At 31.6% G+C, this 23,987-nt stretch overlaps 3 protein-coding genes across 3 annotated transcripts in view; 2 read left to right on the top strand and 1 right to left on the bottom strand.

Annotated features, from left to right (window-relative positions):
* Window positions 1-1,668: 1,668 nt before the first annotated feature.
* Window positions 1,669-16,561, top strand: LOC107660386 (ceramide synthase 2-like). Its single transcript, XM_016449667.1, has 10 exons — window positions 1,669-1,965; window positions 3,353-3,538; window positions 5,365-5,482; window positions 8,657-8,775; window positions 10,091-10,148; window positions 10,454-10,504; window positions 11,668-11,760; window positions 13,649-13,866; window positions 14,590-14,746; window positions 16,138-16,561. The coding sequence occupies exons 2-10, from the start codon at window positions 3,369-3,371 to the stop codon at window positions 16,327-16,329; spliced, it is 1,176 nt and encodes a 391-aa protein (XP_016305153.1). The 5' UTR covers window positions 1,669-1,965; window positions 3,353-3,368; the 3' UTR covers window positions 16,330-16,561.
* An 827-nt stretch (window positions 16,562-17,388) lies between these two features.
* LOC107660378 (ubiquitin-60S ribosomal protein L40) lies at window positions 17,389-19,715 on the top strand. Its single transcript, XM_016449648.1, has 5 exons — window positions 17,389-17,466; window positions 18,075-18,184; window positions 19,150-19,236; window positions 19,341-19,443; window positions 19,566-19,715. Exons 2-5 carry the CDS (start codon window positions 18,082-18,084, stop codon window positions 19,657-19,659), a joined length of 387 nt encoding a protein of 128 aa, XP_016305134.1. The 5' UTR covers window positions 17,389-17,466; window positions 18,075-18,081; the 3' UTR covers window positions 19,660-19,715.
* Window positions 19,716-23,839: 4,124 nt separating this feature from the next.
* The window catches only part of LOC107660377 (homer protein homolog 3-like), a 28,226-nt gene continuing 28,078 nt past the window's right edge, over window positions 23,840-23,987 (bottom strand). The window contains exon 12 of the mRNA XM_016449647.1: window positions 23,840-23,981. Coding sequence (XP_016305133.1) covers window positions 23,850-23,981 — 132 coding nt within the window. The 3' untranslated portion in view covers window positions 23,840-23,849. The remainder of the gene's footprint in view (window positions 23,982-23,987) is intronic.

The following is a 23,987-nucleotide window of genomic DNA, read 5'->3' as shown; positions in this document are numbered from 1 at the left end:
TAAACCAGCAAAGGACCAGCTTAAACCAGCAAAGGACCAGCTTAAACCAGCAAAGGACCAGCATAAACCAGCAAAGGACCAGCTTAAACCAGCAAAGGACCAGCTTAAACCAGCAAAGGACCAGCATAAACCAGCAAAGGACCAGCTTAAACCAGCAAAGGACCAGCATAAACCAGCAAAGGGACCATTTTAAACCAGCAAAGGACCATTTTAAACCAGCAAAGGACCAGCATAAACCAGCAAAGGGACCATTTTAAACCAGCAAAGGACCATTTTAAACCAGCAAAGGACCAGCATAAACCAGCAAAGGGACCATTTTAAACCAGCAAAGGACCATTTTAAACCAGCAAAGGACCAGCATAAACCAGCAAAGGGACCATTTTAAACCAGCAAAGGACCATTTTAAACCAGCAAAGGACCAGCATAAACCAGCAAAGGGACCATTTTAAACCAGCAAAGGACCATTTTAAACCAGCAAAGGACCAGCATAAACCAGCAAAGGACCAGCTTAAAACAGCATCCCAGCGTCAAAACATACCTAACCAGCATATGCTGTTTTTTTCAACAGGGTGTCCAAATGCTAACTGTGATATTAGCATGTCTTTGCACATGATATATTAGCATAAACAAGACAAATTTAACAAATATAATCAAACACTGTTGTATTAGCATGTTTTGGACATGAAAAAAAAACTGTGAATTTTGATTGTTAGATCTTGTTTATCTTTTCTAATAGCCTGTATCGTGTCCAAAACACGCTAAAACCACAGTTTTTGTTATGTTTGTCTCGTCTGTTTTAATGTGTCATATGAAAAAACATGCTAATGCCACAGTTTTTGATTATGTTTGTTAGATTTGTCTTGTTTACGCATGTAAATCCACAGTTTTTTGGTTATATTTGTCTTGTTCATGTCCGAAACATGCTAATACCACAGTTTTTTTAATCATATTTGTTTTGTTTATGCTTACTGTTATAAAAATCTTGTGTATTCTTAGCTGCGGCGCTGTACTTTCATGGTAAACTCATCAAATCAGTTTATAGGGAGTGGAAACAGAATACTAACAAGTAAGTTTGCTTCTTTTCTTATAGAATTTATATAAGAATTATGTCTATTTGTACTGTATTTAATACAGTTGATGGAAAGCTTTGTCCGATTCGCAAACGAACCGGTTCCTTTTAATGAATCGGTTGAAATGAATCACAAATTGCGCCCCTCAGAAACGAACTCGTTAGTTATCATTAGATCTTTTTCAGATTATGAATTTATTATAAATAAGCTTAATTATTGCTACTGGGTAACAATATGAACAAGCTGTATGACACAAAGACTATATTTAGTTGATGTGAATCCCGTATGTATTTTTTCTTGTATGAAAACAATCAACCACAATGAGATAAAAAAAACAATGTTTTTTATGACATAACGACAAACCTAATTACAACCAAACACTAAAAAACCGACACCATTTCTACCTATTCTTAGCGCACGTTTGTGTAAGATGAAACAAATAATTGAATCAGCCGTCAAAGAGCCGTTCAAAAGAACCGAATCACCTAAACGACTCGGACTTCCGAGCATCATCTTCTGGACCAATAGGCGTCTCGACACACCCACAGACAGACACCAGTCTCTCGTAAAGAGCAGACGATCTCACTTTTATCACGAACCTCAGTATTTATTCTTCACATTCATCTGATTCATCTGAAGGACTCGGTTCTTCCGTTTTATTTTTATTGGATATTTAATTCTAAATAAATTAACGCGAAGCTACCAAGGGCAGGCTACAGCGAATGTCGCTTGAAGATTATTTTAATATTTTTTAGTGTCGTGATTTTTTTTGCACGGCGATTCAAGATTCTGGATGCAAATTTCCATAGGAATTAATTTGCGTAAAATCCTCTGATCAGTACTGCACGCATCATACATCATCATCATCACGCACCATCATCATCATCATCATCAGGTATCAGACATTTCCCTGTAGGATTTGTTGATTTGTAATGCATGATGTTATGAATGTGTCTCGTGACTCTAAACGTGCTGAAGATTGTTTATTTCTCGTAAAGCAAGAAGGTCTCCTTGTTTTAGCTGATATCAGCAGTCATCTGTCGGTCAGGTGAGTTTCAGGCAGGTGTGCCAGATAACTGACATTACGTGTGCAAAGATATCCATCACATCTGATGGATATGATGACCTTTCTCATGGTACATCAGATACATGTGTTTGTGTTTTCTTTAGCATATCTCATTGTCTAATAGAGGTTTTCAAACTGGGGTTAAAATGTCATTTTATTGTTTTATTGATTGATTGATTGCAAAATGTTTTTAGGGCTGTCAAAGTTAATGTGTGCTCTTAAAATATCATTGAAATAGATTTTAACATATGCTTTTACGTTTACATTCACAGTTCACAAAATGTAATATTCATATTAATAATCAGTTTAGAAATCGTTTTTTTTTTTTTCTAAATATTTTTCTTAAGTAAAAATCTTTGTTGAAAAAATACATTTAAGGAATTCTTAATCTCAAATTCATTTAAAAATGTAAATATTTTCCAGAGGATATTTTTCACCCTGGTTTATATTGTATAATATTTCTAATATATATATATTTTTTTAATTTGTATAATAAAAGCCTGTTATTTAACAACTATTTGATTTTATTGTCTTAATAATATTACATTTAATTATTTCCTCACACAGTATAAATGCATTCTCACTTATAAAAATATACAGCTGCCTTTATATTTATGAAGGGGGTCTCTCACAAGTATTTAGGGGTCTTATGTACTATTTGATATATTCAAAAATCTGCATTTAAAATATTGTAGACTATACAAACAAAAACAGTGTGAAACATCAGCTTGCCTGTTGAGGGTCTTATTATAAAGATGTATATACTAATATATATAATAATTCAATTATTTCAAAAGATTGGAGCCTGAAAATACTCCCTAATCTCTGTAAAATTATAAAAAAATAAAAAAATAAATCCTTATCCGGTAATCCTGAATGATTGGAAAGGTCATGGAAAGACATGGAAATCCATTGGTCAGGACTAAAGTGTGGGAACAGTATGTGGTGCTTAAACATGGTAATCGCTGGTGCAGTCATCTGAAAGCATCACTGTACCGTAGTATCAGCGCAGTGCTGTTTGTTATGCTACGTTTTTCCATTAAAGGAATAGTTCACCTTTATTTTCTGGTCCCCATTGACTTGCATAGTGGTTTTTTTCCATACTATGAAAGTCAATGGGGACCAGCAACTGGAGGTGAAATATCCCTTTAATTGAGTACATTCCTAGTAATTGAAATGCTGCATAATTATTATTATTTTTATTTTTTTGCCTCAGTTCCCCTGGCTGAAGGATGGAGCAGCTCAGTCAGTGGCTCTGGAAGCAGGAATACTGGCTTCCTCCGGGAATCAGCTGGGAGGATCTGGAGAAGATGGAGGGCTCTCGGCGTCCTCTCCCGCGGGATCTGCTCCTGGCTCTGCCTCTAGCTCTGGGATTCATCATGCTTCGTTACGCTTTTGAGAGGTGACTGATGACTTTATCAAGTCCTGAGGGCTTTAAATTTAATTTAACCAGGTTTGACCTGAATTAATAACAGAATATGAGTTAAATTAGAAAAAGTACCACAGTATCACTGCATTTTTTTGGACATTCTTTGAGCAGGGATGTGATTTTTCCCCCCTATATTTTTATGCATTTCCATATTTTGACCCATTATTATTAAAAATAATAATAATACATTTTTATATTTTAAAGTACAATATTATTATTCCAATACAAATATATTTTTTATTGATGTGTTGAATTTTTTAAAATATTTAAATAATTAAAATAATAAAAAATGATTATTTAATAAAAATGTAATTAATAAAATTATTATGTTCAATAATAATAATAAAACTAATAATAATAATGAATGTAAATTATTGTTACTATTAAATGCCAATTTTTATTTTACAGTACAATATTATTATTGCAAGAGTAATGTTTCTTTGATTTGTTCCATTTTAAAATAATAATACAATAAAAATATTATCTGAATAATAACAATAATAATAATAATAATAATAAATTCACTGTTGTTATTATTATTAATATTAATTTATTTTTTATTTCACAGTACAAAATTACTATTGGAATAGCAATATATTTCTTTATTGATTTGTTTGATTTTTATATTTTAAATAATAAACAAAAATATTTTGAATAATAATAACAATAATTATAGTTAATATATTATTATTATTATTGTATTGTTAGATTTCCTTAGGTTTTGTCCTTGAATACCTGAATCTGTGATGATCTGAATCATCACACTATATATCAAAATACCCTGGTTTGCCATCTGACACCATTACTAAATAATAAAATAAAATAAAATAATTTGTTCGCAGGACAATTTGTGCAACATGCTTAAAAATGGCTCAAAACGTCACCTGTGGCTAGAACATGAAATAAACAGTTTTGCATATTTGGAGCTGTGGTGTGCCAACCTTTCTTTTTTCTTATTGTTTTTAATAGTTGAGCACCCTCATTTAGTTTTTTTTTTGCCCATCAGATGTGCATATTTAAAAAAAATAATAATTGTGCCACATGCTTAAAACCATTAAAAAAAATGCAACACTAGCTAGTGCGTGGTATATTGGGACGTACTGCTAACAAAGCTAACAAAGCTCTCATGCATGTGTGCTTGAATGTTTAGTATGCATACCTGAATCTGCTGTATCTCCGCATGCAATCAGTCTCTTTGTTTAGTATTGTGCGTTTGGCGTCTGCTGTGGTGTAACTTCTTTGTGCGTGACGGCGCGACTAGCAGGTGTGTGTTTCTGTGTACTCACACACTTGTGTGAGTGTGTGTGAGTGTGCAAGAGTGTGTGAGTGTGTGTGTGTGTGTGTGTGTGTGTGTGAGTGTGCGAGTGTGTGAGTGTGCGAGAGTGTGTGTGTGAGTGTGTGTGAGTGTGTGAGTGTGTGTATATGTGTGTGTGTGTGTGTGTGTATGTCGGTTGCTACAGTAACTGATCTCTATAGCAACACAGAGAGCTTGTCATGTCAGCTGATGCTGCAACCCCTTTCACCCACGATTGATCCCGGATCATGTTTCCACGTCTAATAAAAGTCCAACCAGTGCAAACATATTCATATACAATAAGAGTGTTTATATAGGTAATATTACACATTAAACAACAATCATAATTGCATTTAAATGTACAAGCTCCTCCTGAGTGACCTGTGAGCAATGCATGCTCTTCTGATTTTCTGTGAATAAAGGTCTCATTTAGTAACAAAAAGACATTGATGAAACACATCATGTGTCCTGAATCCTTTATTTCCTGCCTCTCTCTCTCATGCAGACGTGTGGCGTTTCCTCTCAGCAGAGTTTTAGGAGTGAAAGATCGAGTTTGTTTGAAAATCACTGCTGTCCCAAAGTTGGAGGCGTTTTACACTAAAAACAGCAGACAGCCGACGCAGGTTAGTACACACACACACACACACACACCTAGCAATCTAATGAGAACATACCATAGACTTTGAGTATATATTGTTTTATATTATATTATATTATATTATATTATATTTATTTATTTATTTAAAATATATTATTATTATTATTATTATTATTATTATTATTATTATATGCCATTTGTTGGCATCAGCCAATGAAAAACATTTTTGGCCCAGTGTTGTTATAGTTAACTAAAACTAAACTATTAAAAATAATTTTCAATAATTTAAATAAAGCTAAATATTAGATGAAAAACTTAATGAGAATTAGAAATTTGTCTTGGCAATTAACTGAAATAAGTTTAAGTTGACGTGATACAAATAAATAAAAAAGCAATTACTAAACCTAAAACTGAAATAGAAATAAATTAAAGCTAAATTGAAATATATAAAAATAATAAAATTGACAAAAGCACATTAAATTACTAAAACGAACTAAAATTAAATGAAAACTAAATAAAAATATTAATAAATACTATAATATAAACGTATAATACTATAAACAACTATACTATGTATATATAATAATACTATAAAAGTGTATAAATAATGCTAAAATAAAACCCATCGTTTTGGCCCCATCTATTAGAATTTAAGAATCATTTTTCCCTTTGAACACATCCACAAATATCTGGGACCAGATTCGTCCCTGAAGTAAACTCACACCTGCACCTGCACCCGTACAAACACACATTAAACACGTATGAATCTGCATACATTTATGCAAACATACACTGAGAGATCATTCTCCAACAGTTGTTGTTTTGCATCTTACTCTCCTGGAAAATACCCATAATGCTTTGCAAATGAGTGTGTGGATGTCTAACCACATACGGGAAGAGAGCGAGTGCGATTTTAACAGACATACTGGAAACCCAGAAGTCTGTAATTGTTCTGGATCGTTACTGCTCCCTGATTAATGAAACTTGATTCAAAATGCAAAAAAAATGCATTGCAGGATGACACTGAATAAATGGTACAGGTGATCTAATTGAACTGGTTATTCAAGTCAAAAATATGATTTAATATGACTGAATCAGCCCAAATACATAAAAGTCCGTTTTTATAGGTGAGATCTAAAATCTACTTCATCTGAAATGAATTCAGTTCATATGAAGCCTATAAAGGCACTAAGGAAAGGAAATATGCATGTATATTTCATACTGCAGGAGGAAGCCACACAACAGTGTGTTGTGAGGAACCTGATAGTGTTGACATTTCTTTCAGACGTGGAACCATTGTGTCCCTGCTAGCGTCTCTTTCTGGAGTTCATTTCATTATTTTAATGTCCTTGTTTTTCTTGGCAGATGAATTTCTGGTTATAATTGACATCATTTATATGGATGAGTTTGCTCCATCTAAATAGGCTTTACAGATAGTAATGAATCTTACTGGTATTCTTGTGTATCAAGATTTTGTTTATTTTGGTTCTCATACGCAATAAAAAAATTATAATTTTTTCATAACTGAAAAAGGTGTAGGCTGAAGAAGAAGCTTATTTTACCTTTTTATTTTATTCATTAAATTCAATATTTATGGCCAATGGAAAAAAAAATGTTGGCACCGTGTTGTTATTATTAACTAAAACTATTAAAACTTATTTTCAGTAATCGAAATAAAGCTAAATATTAGATGTAAAACATAATAAAATGAGAAATGTTGCCTTGGTAACTAAATGAAATAAGTTGAAGTTGAAGAAATACAATTATTAAAACTAATTCTGAAATAAAAATACATTAAAGCTACATTGAAATATATAAAAATGACAAAAGCACATAACAAAAATACCTCAAATTAAAATGAAAACTGAATAAACATAACTGAAAAAGGTGTAGGCTGAAGCTTATTTTACCTTTTTTATTTTATTCTTTTTTTAAATGCAGCACTTTTACTATTACATTGAATCTTTACAAAAGAAATAAAAAATAAAAAAAAAATAACCTTTTTATGCAACTCACCTTTTACACCTTTTATAAATTAATACAATTGTTTCATATGTTTCATATACAAATTGTTCATTCATATATTTTTTTATATATAATTATTTAATATATAAATATTTGATGATTAAATCAATACTTTAATTAAATTATTAATAATAGTAATAATAATAAATCCAATATTTAATAATGTATTTATATTATTTTAGATTTATAGTAATTATATTTAATTATTTTAATTATTTTATATTTTTTATTAACTACTTTATATCTAGGCACTATAAACATCTTAGCAACCTGCTGAAATTTAGTTGTTTGTTATATAAAAAAATTCTTCTGCCAGGAACATAAATACGAATGCAAATAAATGCTTCTCATTATACATGCAAGCATAAGGGCATTAAAAACAAGGTCAACTTACAGCACTGTTAAAGGGGAGAAAATAACAATTCTGAAGAAATAAATGTTGTTTTGTACTGTATGAGCCAAATTTATTTAATATTCGACTGAGTACAAAATGAAAACTTGCAAAGTAATTTGAAACCCTGTACACTTTCAAATGCATGGAGAGAATTATTACATTGAATCTTTACAAAAGAAATAAAAAATAAAAAAAAAATAACCTTTTTATGCAACTCACCTTTTACACCTTTTATAAATTAATACAATTGTTTCATATGTTTCATATACAAATTGTTCATTCATATATTTTTTTATATATAATTATTTAATATATAAATATTTGATGATTAAATCAATACTTTAATTAAATTATTAATAATAGTAATAATAATAAATCCAATATTTAATAATGTATTTATATTATTTTAGATTTATAGTAATTATTAATAAATAATTTAATTATTTTATATTTTTTATGAACTACTTTAATGATATAATAATTATCATAATAAATTAATAATTTAATTATATAATTTTTCAGTTGTGTATGTATTTTTAAATGTGTGTGTTTGTGTTTTTATGTGTCTTTGTAATGAGGATTATTGGGAAAAGGATAGTTAAGAAACTAGTAAAAACTTGTAAAGTGGCAGTTTATTTTCTTAACATGGTCAGGCATGAGTGAGTAATAGTCTGTGGTAATCACTATCACAGATGCCGTCATTAGATCTATTGTATTTAACCTGGAATATTATTGCTCATTGTCAAATAATACCTCATGTTGTTGCATTATTCCATCTAGAATGAGATCTCCAGCCTGGTTAACCAGTGCAACCTGACTCATAGACAAGTTGAGACCTGGTTTCGTAACCGCAGAAACCAGGACAGACCCAGCAACAGTAAGAAGTTTTGCGAGGCCAGGTAAGTTCACCTCAGGTATTTGCTTTTGATAATATCACAATCATAGTTCCACAGATAACTGATCACACGGCGCTGCATCATATCTGCTGAATGAAGTCCAATAGTCCAATAGTAAAAAGGTTCCAAAAATAGTGTCTGTTTTGCTGGAGCACATCACACTTTCACACAAAATATGTGCATTTTGTCGCATTTTTGCTTTCGACAATCTTTTGTAAGGAGAAGAAGTCTCGTATTCTCTCTTAATCAGCAGAAAAACACCACAAACACACGATTCCTGTCTGAATCTGAGCCAGATCACAACTATCTGTTCAATTCTTAGCCCGTTTTCACATATATGACATTATTTGATGCCTAATCCTGATTGCAAGGTCAGAATTATGGCTAGTGACAGAAGAAAATGCAAACATGAGCAGATGCATCTGTGGGCGTTTTGCTGCATCCAAACAGAAAATTACAGATTTTGTGGAAAATAAGCTTTATTTTGCTTACTTTGTAAAGTGTAAATTGCATCAAATGCATATTAAATGCAGATTGTAAGTTAAATGATGCATTTTTTGTAACTTAAACTTTTGACTTTTGACTGCTTTTTTTTATTTTGATAAGTGCATTAAAGCTGATACATATATATATTTATATTTGAAAAATATTTGAAATTTGAAAAACCTTCATTCTTATTTTGTTTAAAAAAAAATATATATATACGCGTGATGGAAAGTTTTTATTGATATTTTTGATTCCAGAACCAAATTAGGTAATATCAGGTCTTTTTAAAAATCAACCAATCAAATCACTTCATTATCACACCACCATACACATATATCTACAAATATTGTAATGAAGTAAAATATATCCTAATGTTTACATTAATTATGAATGTGAATGTCCGCTTTTCTCGTAAGTATTATTACCATTTTAAATCCCCTTTAATCTTTTTAATATTTTTTGTAAAAACAAATATTTCATGTAGCCTCTCACTTAACGTGAGCTTGTGAAATGGAATTATAAAATAACTCCATTTTAATTATTATACAACATTTACCTAGTTATTATATTAATTATAAAATAACTACGTAAATGTTGTTCAAACTAGTTTTAGATGAAGTTCAGCATTAATATGTATATTAAAAAATGCCTTTTGACATTTCACTGCTTTTGTTATTTTGATAAGTGCATGAAAGCTGATACTGTACATATATATAATCTGAAAAACCTCAATTCTTATTTTGTGAAAAAACTGTCCATGGTGGAAAGATTTTATTGATATTTTTGAGCTGTGTTTCGTACCATAGTAACTTCATATCTTTTGTTTCCCCAGCTGGAGGTTTGTGTTCTACCTGCTTGCTTTCAGCGCGGGATTCGCGTCTTTAATTAACGTGAGTCGATATTTGAACTTTTACTCCCTTGTGAACCCAAGTGTGTCTTGGGGTTGGTGTCTTTTGAGTCGTCCCCTAATTAGGGACCCCTAGTTAAAGTCTGGTTTAGTCAGAAGCCTTAAATGCTTTAAAGCATTTTTTGAACAAGCTTGATCTTTGTTGTTGTGAATGCACACAGTTCTAATGTTTTTCTGAATGACTGGTTTTCACTGCATGACTGGCTCGTTTGTTGTTAAAGGAAGTAGTTTTGTTGTCTGTGTTTGGTTTTAATGGTGGTTGTGTGAAAGTGTTTCTCTTCCTCATAGACGCCCTGGTTCTGGGATCACAGAGAGTGCTGGAGAGGGTTTCCTCAACAGGTGAGCTCACCTGTCTGAACTACACACGCACCCGCACTATTCAATGTACATCTGGCATACAGACACTCCATGTGACAAGATTCTTAAGTTTTGTTTTATTTTTTTAAAGAAATTAATGCCTTTGTTCATCAAGGATGCATTAAATTGATCAATAGTGACAGTAAAGATTTCTATTTCTAATAAATGCTGTTCTTTTGAACTTTCTATTCATCTGTGAATCCTGAAAAATAAAATATATCACGGTTTCCACAAAAATATGAAGCAGCACAACTGTTTTCAACATTGATAATAATCAGAAATGTTTCTTGAGCAGTAAATCAGCATATTAGAATGATTTCTGAAGATCATGTGACACTGAAGACTGGAGTAATGATGCTGAAAATTCAGCTGAGCATCACAGAAATAAATTACAGTTTAACAGAGATTCACATAGAAATCAGCTGTTTTAAATTAAAATAATATTTCACAGTTTTACGGTTTTTACTGTGTTTTTGATCAAATAAATGCAGCCTTGATGAGCAGAAGAGACTTCTTTCAAAATAATTTTGTACGGTATTTTATCTGACTCATACTGTAGATTTCATAATATGACGGTGATAAATATGAGACATATTTTAGTGTTATTAGAACAATCTACCTGTAATATCAAGGAAAATGACAACATTTCTTCATATGGATACTGGTTTTGACAAAATATTTACAATATCAGTCAAAAGTAGAATTTATATTTCTCACGATTTTAAAAATGCTTCGTCTACAATTCTTGAAATGATTGTTGATTAGTTTTGATTTTTATATTTTCCATTTAAATTTACATTTTAGTAAAAAATTTTGTGATTTTTTTTGTGTGTTTTGGTCATTTTTGTTAGTTTTATTAATATGTCGATGTAGTTTTTATTAATTTTTATTTCAGTTTTAGTTTTATTCATTTTAGAACTTAAATTAAAATTAAACTAAATTAAAATGAGAAATGTTACATTTTTTATATTTTGTTTTATTTCATTTCATTAGATTTTTTTATTTATTTCAGTTTATTTTATTTCAAGCAACTAAATAATATTATTATTATTATTATGTTTATGGTTGTACTTTCAGTACATGAAGTGTCCGTGTTCTCTGTTGTGAGCCCTGTTTTCACTCAGGTCCTGTGTTTGTGTCTCTAGCCGGTTCAGGACGCTCATTACTGGTACTACATGCTTGAGCTGGGCTTCTACTGGTCTCTGCTGCTCTGTGTGTCTGTGGACGTCAAGAGAAAAGTAAGATCTCGCACAATAGTGGCCCACAGCAGAGCTATTTGCTTTCTGAATGTTTCATGATGACCTGTTGTAGCGTAAAACCCTTTGTGTTACCGGGTCAGAGTTTCTCTTTCAAAGCGAATGTCCTTTTAGAGCTGCTCAGTTATTTACTTTGCTAGCTGCTCACTTGTCGGCTATCAAAATAAGGTTAAATATATGTTAAAATGTATTAACATGAATCTTCAGTTTAATATTTTAATATAATGTTTTCATACGAATATCAACTTGCACACACAGAGTAACATATTATTGCTCAGCGGAGACTTTCATTTCATTTAAATATCACACTTTTATTTTTAGTTCTTCCTTTGGAGAAGAAACCGAGTCAATAGTTGTCATCCATTAAGAGTATAGAGCTATAAAATAAATGTGGAGCAGCTCAGATCAAATCTGAATGTATTTTAATAGACTTTTAATAGAGTGCATGCGTGCACTCTCTGGGTGTGTGTTTTTGTTTGGTTTTTGCGATATACTACATAATGTCAAATCACATTTGTGACCCTGCAGCACAAAACCAGTCATAAGTAGCATGTGTATATTTGTAGCAATAGCCAACAATACATTGTATGGGTGAAAATTATAGATTTTTCTTTTATGTCAAAAATCATTAGGATATTAAGTAAAGATCATGTTCCTTGAAGATATTTTGTAAATTTCCTACCGTAAATATATCAAAACTTAATTTTTGATTAGTAATATGCATTGCTAAGAACTTAATTTGGACCAATTTAAAGGTGATTTTCTCAATATTTAGATTTTTTTGCACCCTCAGATTCCAGATTTTCAAATAGTTGTATCTCGACCAAATATTGTCATATCCTAATAAACCATACATCAATGAAAAGCTCGTTTATTCAGCTTTCAGATGATGCATAAATCTCAATAAAAAAAAATTGACCCTTATGACTGGTTTTGATTATTTTAGTTTTAGTAATTTTAGTATTTCAACTTTATTTCAGTTAGTTGCCAAGAAAACATTTCTTTTAATTTAAGTTTTTAAGTTTCAGTGCTTAAAATTGATAGGAATTTATAGTAGCTCAACAAAATCTCTCTGGTTTTTCCACAGTCTGCCAAGATGTTGAACTATGCCGGCTGGAAGAAAACTTGCGATTCATTGTTTGTGATTTTTGCTGCTGTATTCCTGGTTACACGCCTGCTCGTGTTTCCCAGCAAGTAAGAACTTTAAACTCTTTCAGTCCTGAAGTATCAGATAACATCGTCTTCAGTTCCCATTGTAAACCACTTCACTATTAATGTCACTTTATCTAGTTGTTTATCCAGTGGCTGTAATAGAAATAAGCTGCTTTTAGATTTGGTTCCTGTGCATTGTTTTTCTCAGTGTTTAAGCTGTGTTCTCAATATTTAGATTTTTTTGCACCCTCAGATTCCAGATTTTCAAATAGTTGTATCTCGACCAAATATTGTCATATCCTAATAAACCATACATCAATGAAAAGCTCGTTTATTCAGCTTTCAGATGATGCATAAATCTCAATAAAAAAAAATTGACCCTTATGACTGGTTTTGTGCTCCAGGGTCACATATCGTTTAAACAACAATTACGATATTGTCGTAGGTGATATATATCGCATAGCCCTACGGCACCCATTCACTGCTATTAGTGAGCAAGTGATGGAATGTTCATTTTTGAGTGTACTGTTCCTTTAAATGCTTGAATGTTGGAGAAATTTAATGTGTGATTTTCTTCCTTGAGTGTGTCAGCACATCATCATCCATTGTCTAGACGGATTTGTTGTTTGGTTGTTTCAGGTTTAATTTCCTGTCAGTACCGCCCACCATAATATCAGTTACTTATATTCTTTTGTCCTCTTCCGTTAATTCTGTTTAGGATTTCAAAGAACAGATCGTCCACCACTTCGCCACTATCTTCTTGCTGAGTTTCTCGTACTGCTCCAACTACATTCGGATCGGGACCCTGGTGATGCTCGTCCACGACTCCTCTGATTTCCTGCTGGAGGTACGAGCTCGACCGCTGAGTCACGCATTCATGCTCAGAAACAACCAGTCTAACACGGCCAGAAAACTCCCCAAACACATCACCATCCCGTCATTTCACTCCTGTTTCCTGTTTAAGCCACATCTGTTCCTGGGTCATCATTTGCAGTGGCCTTTACGCTTAGTAATGTTTTGTGCTTTAGAGTCATTTGGATTTTTATGGTTTTTTATTTATACATTTTCAGTTTAAATTTAGTTTTGTTATTTGCTTTTGTCATTTTTATTTGTTTTTGTTTATATACATATGCAGTATGTATGTATGTTTTGTTTAAAAACAAAAAAACAAACCCCCCAAAAAAACAAAAAAAAACAAATATATACTGTATATATATATATATAAGTGTGTGTAACTTTACATTTATTTTATTTCAGTTTTAGTTTTGGTAATGTTAGCCAACAAAACATTTCTCATTTTAGTTTCATTTAAGTTTTCATTTCTTATTTAAGTTTTCAACTGTATTTATTTCAGATAGTTTTATTTTTATTTGTATATTTCCAATTTAATTTGATTAATTTTAGTTTAATTTTTGTAATTTTGTTATGTGCTTTTGTCATTTTTATTTGTTTTTTTATTTGTTTTATTTTTCAGTTTTAATAATTTTAGTGTGTCTGCATATAGTGTGTGTGTGTGTCTGTGTCTGTGAGTGTGTCTGTGTCTGTGAGTGTGTCTGTGAGTGTGTGTGTGAGAGTGTGTGTGAGGGTGTCTGTGTGTGTCTGTGTGTGTCTGTGTGTGTCTGTGTGTGTCTGTGTGTGTGTGTGTTTTCTCTCCTGTAGGATCATCTACACCACTCTTGTTTTGTCTATGGAAGTGTTTGAGCCGTTTATAGGATATTATATCTTTAATGCGCTGCTGCTGGTGCTGCAGGTGCTGCACATTTACTGGGCTTATCTCATCCTGAGAATGATCTACAAGTTTCTCTTCTTAGGGAAAGTAAGTCAATCCATCCGTCCATCATATTGCATAAAAGTGGTATTTTACTATTAAATACTGTCAGAGTATTTATTGATGTTATGAATGCACTTTTATTTTTATATATTCAGTTTTCATTTTAATTTTAGTTAAGGTTTTAGTACTTTTGTAATGTGCTTTTGTCCTTTTTATTAGTTTTAGTTTTTTATATATATTTTTATTAAGCTTTAATTTAATTTTAGTTTTAGTTTTAGTAATTTTAGAATTTAAACTTAAATTGTTTATTTCAGTTAGTTTTACTTTTGTTTGTATTTTCAGTTTAATTTTAGTTTGTTTTAGTAATTTTATGTGCTTTTGTCATTTTTATTAGTATTTGAGTTCAGCTCATGAAAGATGGGGGCAAAAACAAGTGTTGCGTTTATAATTTTGTTCAGTATATGTAGAGAGAGAGAGAGAGCTTTAATTCATTTTTATTTATTTATTTTATTTATTTAATTTTAGTTTTAGTTTCAGTAATTTTTGTACTTCAACTTAAATTATTTATTTTATTTACATTTACTTTTATATTGTAAGTTTTAATTTTAATTTTGGTTGAAGTTTTAGTAATTTTGCTGTGCTTCTGTCATTTTTATTACTTTTTGTTTTTTATAAATACTTCTGTGTAGCTATAATTTATTTTAATTTCATTGTTAGTTTTAGTAAATGTAGTACTTCAACTTCGACAATTTATTTCAGTTTATTTTACTTTTATTTTTATATATTGGCAATTTTAATTTTAGTTTAAAGTTTAGTACTTTTGCTATGTGCTTTTGTCATTTTTATTATATATATATATCTTTAGCTTGAATTATTTTTATTTCAGTAATAATTTTATTCATTTTAAATTAATACAAATTATTATTTTCAGTGAGTTTTATTTGTATAGTTTCAGTTCAATTTTAATTTTAGTTTAGTTTAATTTAGTTTTAGTATTTTTGCTTTTGTGTGTTTTTTTGTGTTTTGTATATATTTCTATTTAGATTTAGCTTTAATTTAATTTTAGTTTTAGTAAGTTTAGTATGTCAACATAAATTATTTATTTCAGCTAGTTGCCAGAGAAACATTTCTCATTTTCTTTAAATTGTTACATTTAAGTTTTTCATGTTTGCATTTTATTTTATTTCAGTTACGTACAAACAAACAAATTTTAATAGTTTCAGTTTTAGTTAACAACACTGTTGCATACGTAACAAAATATGTGATTTGCCAGTGTGATTTGTGCTCAAAGGAACTTTTCTCTCTTTTTTATTATTTTATGAACTGATTACAAATGCATTGTACATTCTGATAAATTATTTGACTGCCATAAATTGGTTTATTTAAATGAACCAAAATATATTTAACCAAACTCACTTTAACCTTCTCTTCAACAGTTGGACAAGGACGAACGCAGCGACGTTGAAAGTGAAGCAGAGGAGGAAGAGGAGGAGGAAGATCGGTCTTCCTGGAGGAAGAGGAAGGTGGTTCTGGACTCCAGGCTGGCGATGCTCAGCTCCAGCTGTGTTTTAAATAACCTGACGAATCAGAAAGCCGACGTGAACAGAAGACTGCCGAAAGCCAGATAGCAGCACCGTGTTTCTCTTTCATCCACACTGAGATCATCAGAGCATCGCTGCAGAAAGACACACAAAGCACACACATCACTCTCATTTACACCCAGGATGAAGGCTTTGTGAGGGAGAGGTAGATCAAAGAATTTCTCTTTATTTAGTTGCACCTCATATCGCTACTAAAAGAGTAGAATTGAATGGAAATAAAAATACTTGCTGGCATGTGCATTTAGTTCATGACAGAGCAGCAGAGCAAATCCATATCAGTAATGTTCAGTCTGTAATAAATAGGCTATAAATGACTTTTAACTGAAAAGACACTGTATTTATTGTGCACTTGTATGATGAAAATACTCTGAGGTCTGTTTGAAATGAATGATTTGTTTTGTATATTTATAACTGATGGTTTCATTGTGAATATGTTTTAATGTATTCTGGTAGAATACATGAATATATTGTGAAATATCTTGCTTTGCTTTTTTTTCTTTTTAATTAAAAAAACTAAGTGTGTGTGTATATATATATATATATATATATATACGTGTGTGTGTGTAAAAAAAAAATATATATAAATCTAATTATATTATTAATAAATAATAATAATAAATATTAAATTGTAAATTGTGACAAATCAGTTTTAATTCTACATTTAATTGTACACATTAAATAATATTTAATAATCTCAACTTATCTGTGTGTGTGTATATATATATATATGTGTGTGTGTGTGTGTGTGTGTGCATATTATTAATATAAATAATACATTTTAAATTATTGTGATAAATCACACCGCAGTTTAATTCTACATACAAATAATATTTATAATAATCTCAGCTGCTCGTACATAGAAAGACAGCTAGTTTTATACACCAAACCTCACTCAAATTCGCACAATAAATAACAGCTTGTCACAAAAATGCTGAGACAGATTATGCAGTTATATAAAACTAGCACAGACCTTGTTTTAGTACTTCAGCTCTGAGTTTGATGAATCTGGTTTGGAAACTCGTGCCGTGGCAGCAGTGCTGCGGTTCCGCTCCTGTCCTGCAGGCGGCGCTAAAGGCGCTTCAACGCTCAAATACACACGATCTTCACGTTGAAGCCCGAGAAACGCGTGGTTCTTTTCCGCCCGGACCAGCAGCGACTGCGCGGGTGAGGCTTAGCGTCCGACCGATTGTCTCATTATACAATATTTTCACTCCTTATTCACCCGTTTATTTGTGTACATATCTACCTTAGATGTTTATGGTCAGGAACGGAGCTATGAAAGCGGGTTATGTGGTGGATTTGGATGCGTTTGTGTGGTTTGGAGCTGAATGTGTGGCGGTGGAGTGTCATGGCCGCTTCTGCCATGTGTCCGAGAGAAACTCCAGACACTAAAACTCACACCAGACTTACGACAAAGCGCCCGAAACCCATAGCACATGTATATATATTGAAGTGACAGCGCTTAGGTTGTTCTGCTAACTCTATTTTATAACATTACGGGTCCCTGTCAGCGTTTGAATGACACTAAACTCATCTGATGCTCAGTAGAGTCAGATATGATCACTAATGGGTGTTTTTGATTTCATTCATTACAAGATATGTGGTATTTGCATGGTATCTACCATGGTACATGCCTACAGATGATACGGAGTTATAGTTGTATTATTTTGTACAGAGGTTTATGTGATACCGCAGAACTGTTATTGTGCTCATCAGTGCACTTGACTGATGCTGATGCTGTAAGTGACTCTGTTGTCTTTTCTCTGTGACAGTGGCAAGATGCAGATCTTTGTGAAAACTTTGACTGGTAAGACCATCACCCTCGAGGTCGAGCCCAGCGACACCATCGAGAATGTGAAGGCCAAGATCCAGGACAAGGAGGGTGTGTATGAGCTTCAGCGGATGGCACTGTGAATGTGGCGCTTATGTTCCACAAATTAAGGCCTTAGAAAATGTCTTGGGTGCAGAAAGTCTTAAATTCATAAAGTAATGTCATTAAATATTGCCCAAAAAAATTTAATTTATTTTATATATATATATTAAAAAATATATAATACTTTTTTCAATGTAAAAAGATACATTCTACTGTATTTTTCTTATTTTGCAGTACAGAATATCTAAACATCCTTATTCCTTTTATCAAGACGCATTTAAAAAAAAAAAAAAAAACTTATTTTTTTATATATATTATTTTTTTTAAATATATAAATATATTTTTTATTATATTTATAAACATCCTTATATCAAGACACATTTACTTGAGATTTAGTTTTCTGAGAAACTGAACAAGGTTACGCAAGATTATGCTTAAAGCAATAACACTATAGTTATTATGCTTCTCGAGTAAATACATCTTGATTTAGGAATCTAGACATTTTCACTGGAAAACAATTACTGATAAATGACACAATTACTAAGGAAGATTTGTGTTCCCAAGTTTATTCCTTAAACCACTAACCAACATTTATTTTTTATTATTATTTAATTATTTTTTTATTCTTCTCCAGACCACTAAAATGTCTTTTATTATTTTTATTTTTTATTATTATTTATTTTTTATTCTTCTCCAGACCACTAACATGTCTTTTATTATTTTTTTTATTTTATGTCTTTTATTATTTTTATATTTATTTATTTTATTATTATTTCATTTGTATTAATTTTTTAATTCTCCAGATCACTAACGTCTTATTATTTTTATATTTATTTATTTTATTATTATTTATTTTTTATTCTTCTCCAGACCACTAACATGTCTTTTATTATTTATTGATTTTATTATTATTTAATTTGTATACATTTTTTAATTATTCTCCAGACCATTAACATGTCTTTATTGTTCCTCAGGCATCCCACCTGACCAGCAGCGTCTGATTTTCGCTGGCAAACAGTTGGAAGACGGTCGCACACTTTCAGACTACAACATTCAGAAAGGTGTCTAAATACTGGACGGACTTGAAAAAGAAAACATGTCCATAACATTTGTTGTTGGTCAAGAGCTGTTGTATTTATTGGATGGTGTTTGTGGTTTTTCTCAGAGTCCACCCTGCACCTGGTGCTGCGTCTCAGAGGAGGCATCATCGAGCCGTCCCTCAGACAGCTGGCCCAGAAATACAACTGCGATAAGATGATCTGCCGCAAGTAAGAGCACACGCTTCACTTCTAACGTCTAGTGATTGTCCTCTTGATGTAGGTCATGTGTTGGTGATGGTTCAGTGTTGTGTTGAGAAAGTAATGATAATGAAGCGATGTTCTCGTCTCAGGTGTTACGCCCGTCTGCACCCACGTGCCGTCAACTGCCGCAAGAAGAAGTGCGGCCACACCAACAACCTGCGTCCCAAGAAGAAGCTGAAGTAGACTGGAGCATCGATGTGCTTCAGGAGCTTTGTTCAAATAAAATGTTGTTGAAAACAGTTGCTGGGATTTGTCTGTTCATTTGCAAACTAGAGCACTTTTCCTCTGTCTCTGTGTAAAAATGCATGTTAGAGATGCCCATTATGTTTTTCTAACCCTTGTGTGTCTGCAGTACTTCCCTGAGGACTTTTTCAGATGCATCCAGTGGATTTCCGTGTAATCACTGGTTCAGGTTTTGGAAACTTGGAATTTTTTTGTTAAAAGGTTTTGAAAGTCTTTTACACTTTGTACGTTTAAATCATAAACAAAACATTGTGAAATGCATCCAGGCAGAGGCAGTAAACCTGTATTCTGTGCAATATTTAGTCACAGCAGGCCTAGAATATATTAATTTTAACAAAAATAATTAATAATGGGGATGTTTTTGCATTTATTTTTAATGTATGAGGCATTTTGAGCCAAGCCTGTTGATAATATAAAATGTATGTCTATTAAACTTTTTTTTTTTTAAATGCAAACGGTAAAAGTCTTGCATGTAAGGATTTCAATAGTATGAACAATTTTGAAAAAAAAAAAATTTGAATGGTGTAAATATAAATTCAGAATAATAAGTATTTAAGATTAAAAGTATGGACTTGAGAAAAAAAAAAGTACATTTTAGTCTATTATAATTTTGGCATTGATCAACTGTAATACAAAATAAAAATTAAGCATATTCATATTTTGTTTCATATATATCTTAAATTTATAATATATTTCAATGTAAAACACATTTTGCATATTTAATGTCTAATAATAATAGCTGCTAATATCTGATTGTCCATTAAACATTTTCTAAGTGAACAATGAAAATGTAAGCATTTTAATGGTATGAAATTGAATCTCCAAACAGTCCTTTTTAAATGACTTGTGACCTCAAAATATTAAGATTAAAAGTATGGACTTTGAAAACAAAACTAATTTTTAAACCATGCATTTGTCAAAATTAAGTGCTTTTTTTCAGGATTTATTTATGCACAGAACACAACTTAAAGTATGGACTTTCAAAACTAAAAATTCACAAGTTTTGAACAATGCATTGCGTATTTTTAAACATGCATTTTCTTGGGCAATAATTGAGCAAATATAATACTAAGCAAATTCATGCATATATAAATCAGTCTCATTGAAACCACTGGTTTCAATATTACTTTTCCAGGAAGTTTTGAGCATATGTAAATGCAATAAACCACACTGGTAATTCAATGTAAAACAAATTTATTCAGCAGGTTTCCTTTAAATTCAGAGATGATATATCGTGAGCTTTTGCTCTGGAGTTTCCAGCTGATTGCGTTAGCCGGTCAGCACAGCATGACTCTTAACAGTGCAGAATGAAATACTGTTATCATCATATAATCAGGCTGTCAAGAGCTGCAGGAGAAACCTAAGATGAGATGCATGTGGGAAAATAAGGCTCTCACGTCAGCGTAAGCAGAAATGATGCTGGGACCTCAAGAGAGTGTCCTAGAAGAGAGTTCTCGCCACTTCTAAAGCTCAATTTTTCTCCAAATCAAATCACACGTGCTCTTGTAATAGAATATACAAAGTACACATACTCAAGCACTGCATGAACAAGAAGAAATATAAAAGTAAACACCTGTTTATTTGACCCTATATATGTTTAAAGCACACAAATACAAACGTGGCTTGTGCTGTTCGTGCTGAACCCTGCGGCTTGAGAGAACAGATAAAAACAGGCTGTTGGCACTTAAAATACTGCAGTCTGAAGCCACACGAGCGGCTTACTTGTGCTATAATAAAGATACTGTATAATGCAACATCCAATACACAACTGTACAACCATTACAGCTATGACTTAAAGAAACAGTTCACCCTAAAAATCTGATGTTTCTTCATCAGATTTGGAGAAATGTAGCATTGCATCAGTGTCTCAGCAATGTATGCTCTGCAGTGAATGGGTGCCGTCAGAATGAGAGTCCAAACAGCTGATAAAAACATCACAATAATCCACACCACTCCAGTCCATCAGTTAACATCTGGAGAAGACAAAAGCTGTGTGTTTGTAAGAAACAAATACATCTAGACATTTTTAACTTCAAACTGTTGCTTTCAGCTGAATGAGTCCATAAATAATATTGCATTTTTCCAGTGAAAAAAAACAATTTTTCACACAGAAAACAACTTCGGTGTTTTTTCCCCAAAAAATTCAATGTAATTCAATACACGCACTCCCAGCTGTACAGAAATGTGAGAATTTTTAAACTACATTTTAAAAATATAAACATTTTAACACTAAGAATTTATTAATGTTTTAATATTTTAACTATATAATATTTAAATTAAAATAATAATTGAATGTAGATATTAAAAAATGCAAAACAAAAAACAAAACTCTATACAGTTGTTCTTTGGACTGGAGTGGTGTGGATTATTGTGATGTTTTTATCAGCTGTTTGGACTCTCATTCTGACGGCACCCATTCACTGCAGAGCATCCATTGCTGAACAAGTGATGCAATGCTACATTTCTCCAAATCTGATGAAGAAACACACTCATCTACATCTTGGATGACCTGATGGTGAGCACATCTTCAGCAAATTGTAATTTTTTGCCTGGATTATTCCTTTAATCAAATTAAAGTTTGAAGCCTTAGAGCTGCACAAAGCAACTACACTAGACGCATTCAAGCACATTCATGAATCCATTCCTCAATGAAGAACTACAGCTATTCTTAAGTATAAATTCCCTCACGAGATCAAGGGATCTTAATATTCTATCGTAACAGAATTTTTTATTTCTACCTGCTCGTATATTTCTGCCAGTGCAGCTAATATTTAATGCTTTATATCAATGCTGTCGTCTAAACTAAGCATTCCACAGTATGAACATATTTGGAGCGTTTGGAGCCACATTCAAGCTGGTCTTTGGTTTCTACTCACTCCCAGCTGAGATACTGCTGCAGCGCAGATAGAGATTCAGAAAAATAAAACTCCATGGCACAAAAGCTCATGACTTTCTAAAATGGTAAACATAATTTTCAGTTTCAAATTTCAAGTTTGGTGTTTGAGCCACAAAGGTCTTTGCTACAAACTTCTTTTGGTTATAAACTAAATAACACACAATATTCCTTAAATACTCATGATTCAATTAGATTTTGATTCACAGAGTCATGATTCAATTAGATTTTGATTCACAGAGTCATGATTCAATTCCAAACTGATTCAATTTTTTTAACCTAATCTTTAAAAGCGTTCGTAAAAATTCGTTTGATTTCACCATAACAGCTATTCATGTTTACGTTTAATGTTACAGAAATGTGTGAATTTTTAAATTATTAAATCCTTTTAAGTTATTACAAATAATATATACATTTTAATGATTCAAATGTGATCAAATTGTCATTATAACTATATAATATTTATAATTAAAATAATAATTTCAAATAATTGAATGTAGATAAAAATGCGAGAAAAAAAAGTGGTCAATCTTTATACAAATTTTCATAACCTAATCTTTTTAAAGTGTTAATAAAAATTTATTTGACTTTGACATAATAATCTTTTAAAAATTTGACTTTTATTACAGCCATAAATGCTTAAGTTGAATGTCACAGAAATGTGTGAATTTTTAAGCTAAATTATTATTATTAAAATATAATCATTTTTAATATTATTAAAATTTTATTCAATTATTTTAATTATATAATATTTATAATGTAAAATAATTAAATGTAGATGTAAAAATTGCAACCAAAAAAAATCTCAACACAACTGTAAATCTTGTGTAAATAACTTGTGTTGAACTAAACTTAATTATTAATACTTTAAAATAAAATTCAATTATATTCTTTTGTAAATCAATCCAGAATCATTTGAGAAAGAATTGTTATGCATTTGTGAATACATTTTTCCCAGCCCTATTGTTCACGATGCATGGTTAAAAAAAAAATAATAATAATGAAAAAAAAACAAAACTTGAGATTCTGTAAAGATGTCACACAGCACTAGTGTTTCTGACAAAGAGCGTATAAAAAATAAACGTCCCCTCAACCTTTACCGTACTGTAACAACGCTGTTCACGCTCTACCATCATAACCTCCTCACCGCTCAAGTTATTGCTAGACTGGAACAGAAAGAGCTTTTCAGTGCAAACTCAAGATGAAAGGAAAGCCAGCAGGGAGAGCGAGCATCACACTATTTACTGATCAGCTTGACCAGACTCTGCCGCAGGTCATTGAGGTCGAAGATCTTGACATCGAGGATCTGAATGACCCTCTGCACCTCGTTCTCGGCGCGCTCGCGGTCCTCCAGCGCAGACGCCAGGTTCTGTTC

This window comes from Sinocyclocheilus anshuiensis, unplaced genomic scaffold, assembly GCF_001515605.1.
Source record: "Sinocyclocheilus anshuiensis isolate Anshui unplaced genomic scaffold, SAMN03320099.WGS_v1.1 scaffold1433, whole genome shotgun sequence".
Taxonomy (NCBI): domain Eukaryota; kingdom Metazoa; phylum Chordata; class Actinopteri; order Cypriniformes; family Cyprinidae; genus Sinocyclocheilus; species Sinocyclocheilus anshuiensis.
Note: the sequence above shows the minus strand (reverse complement) of the source record. Positions and strands in the feature narration are given on the sequence as shown.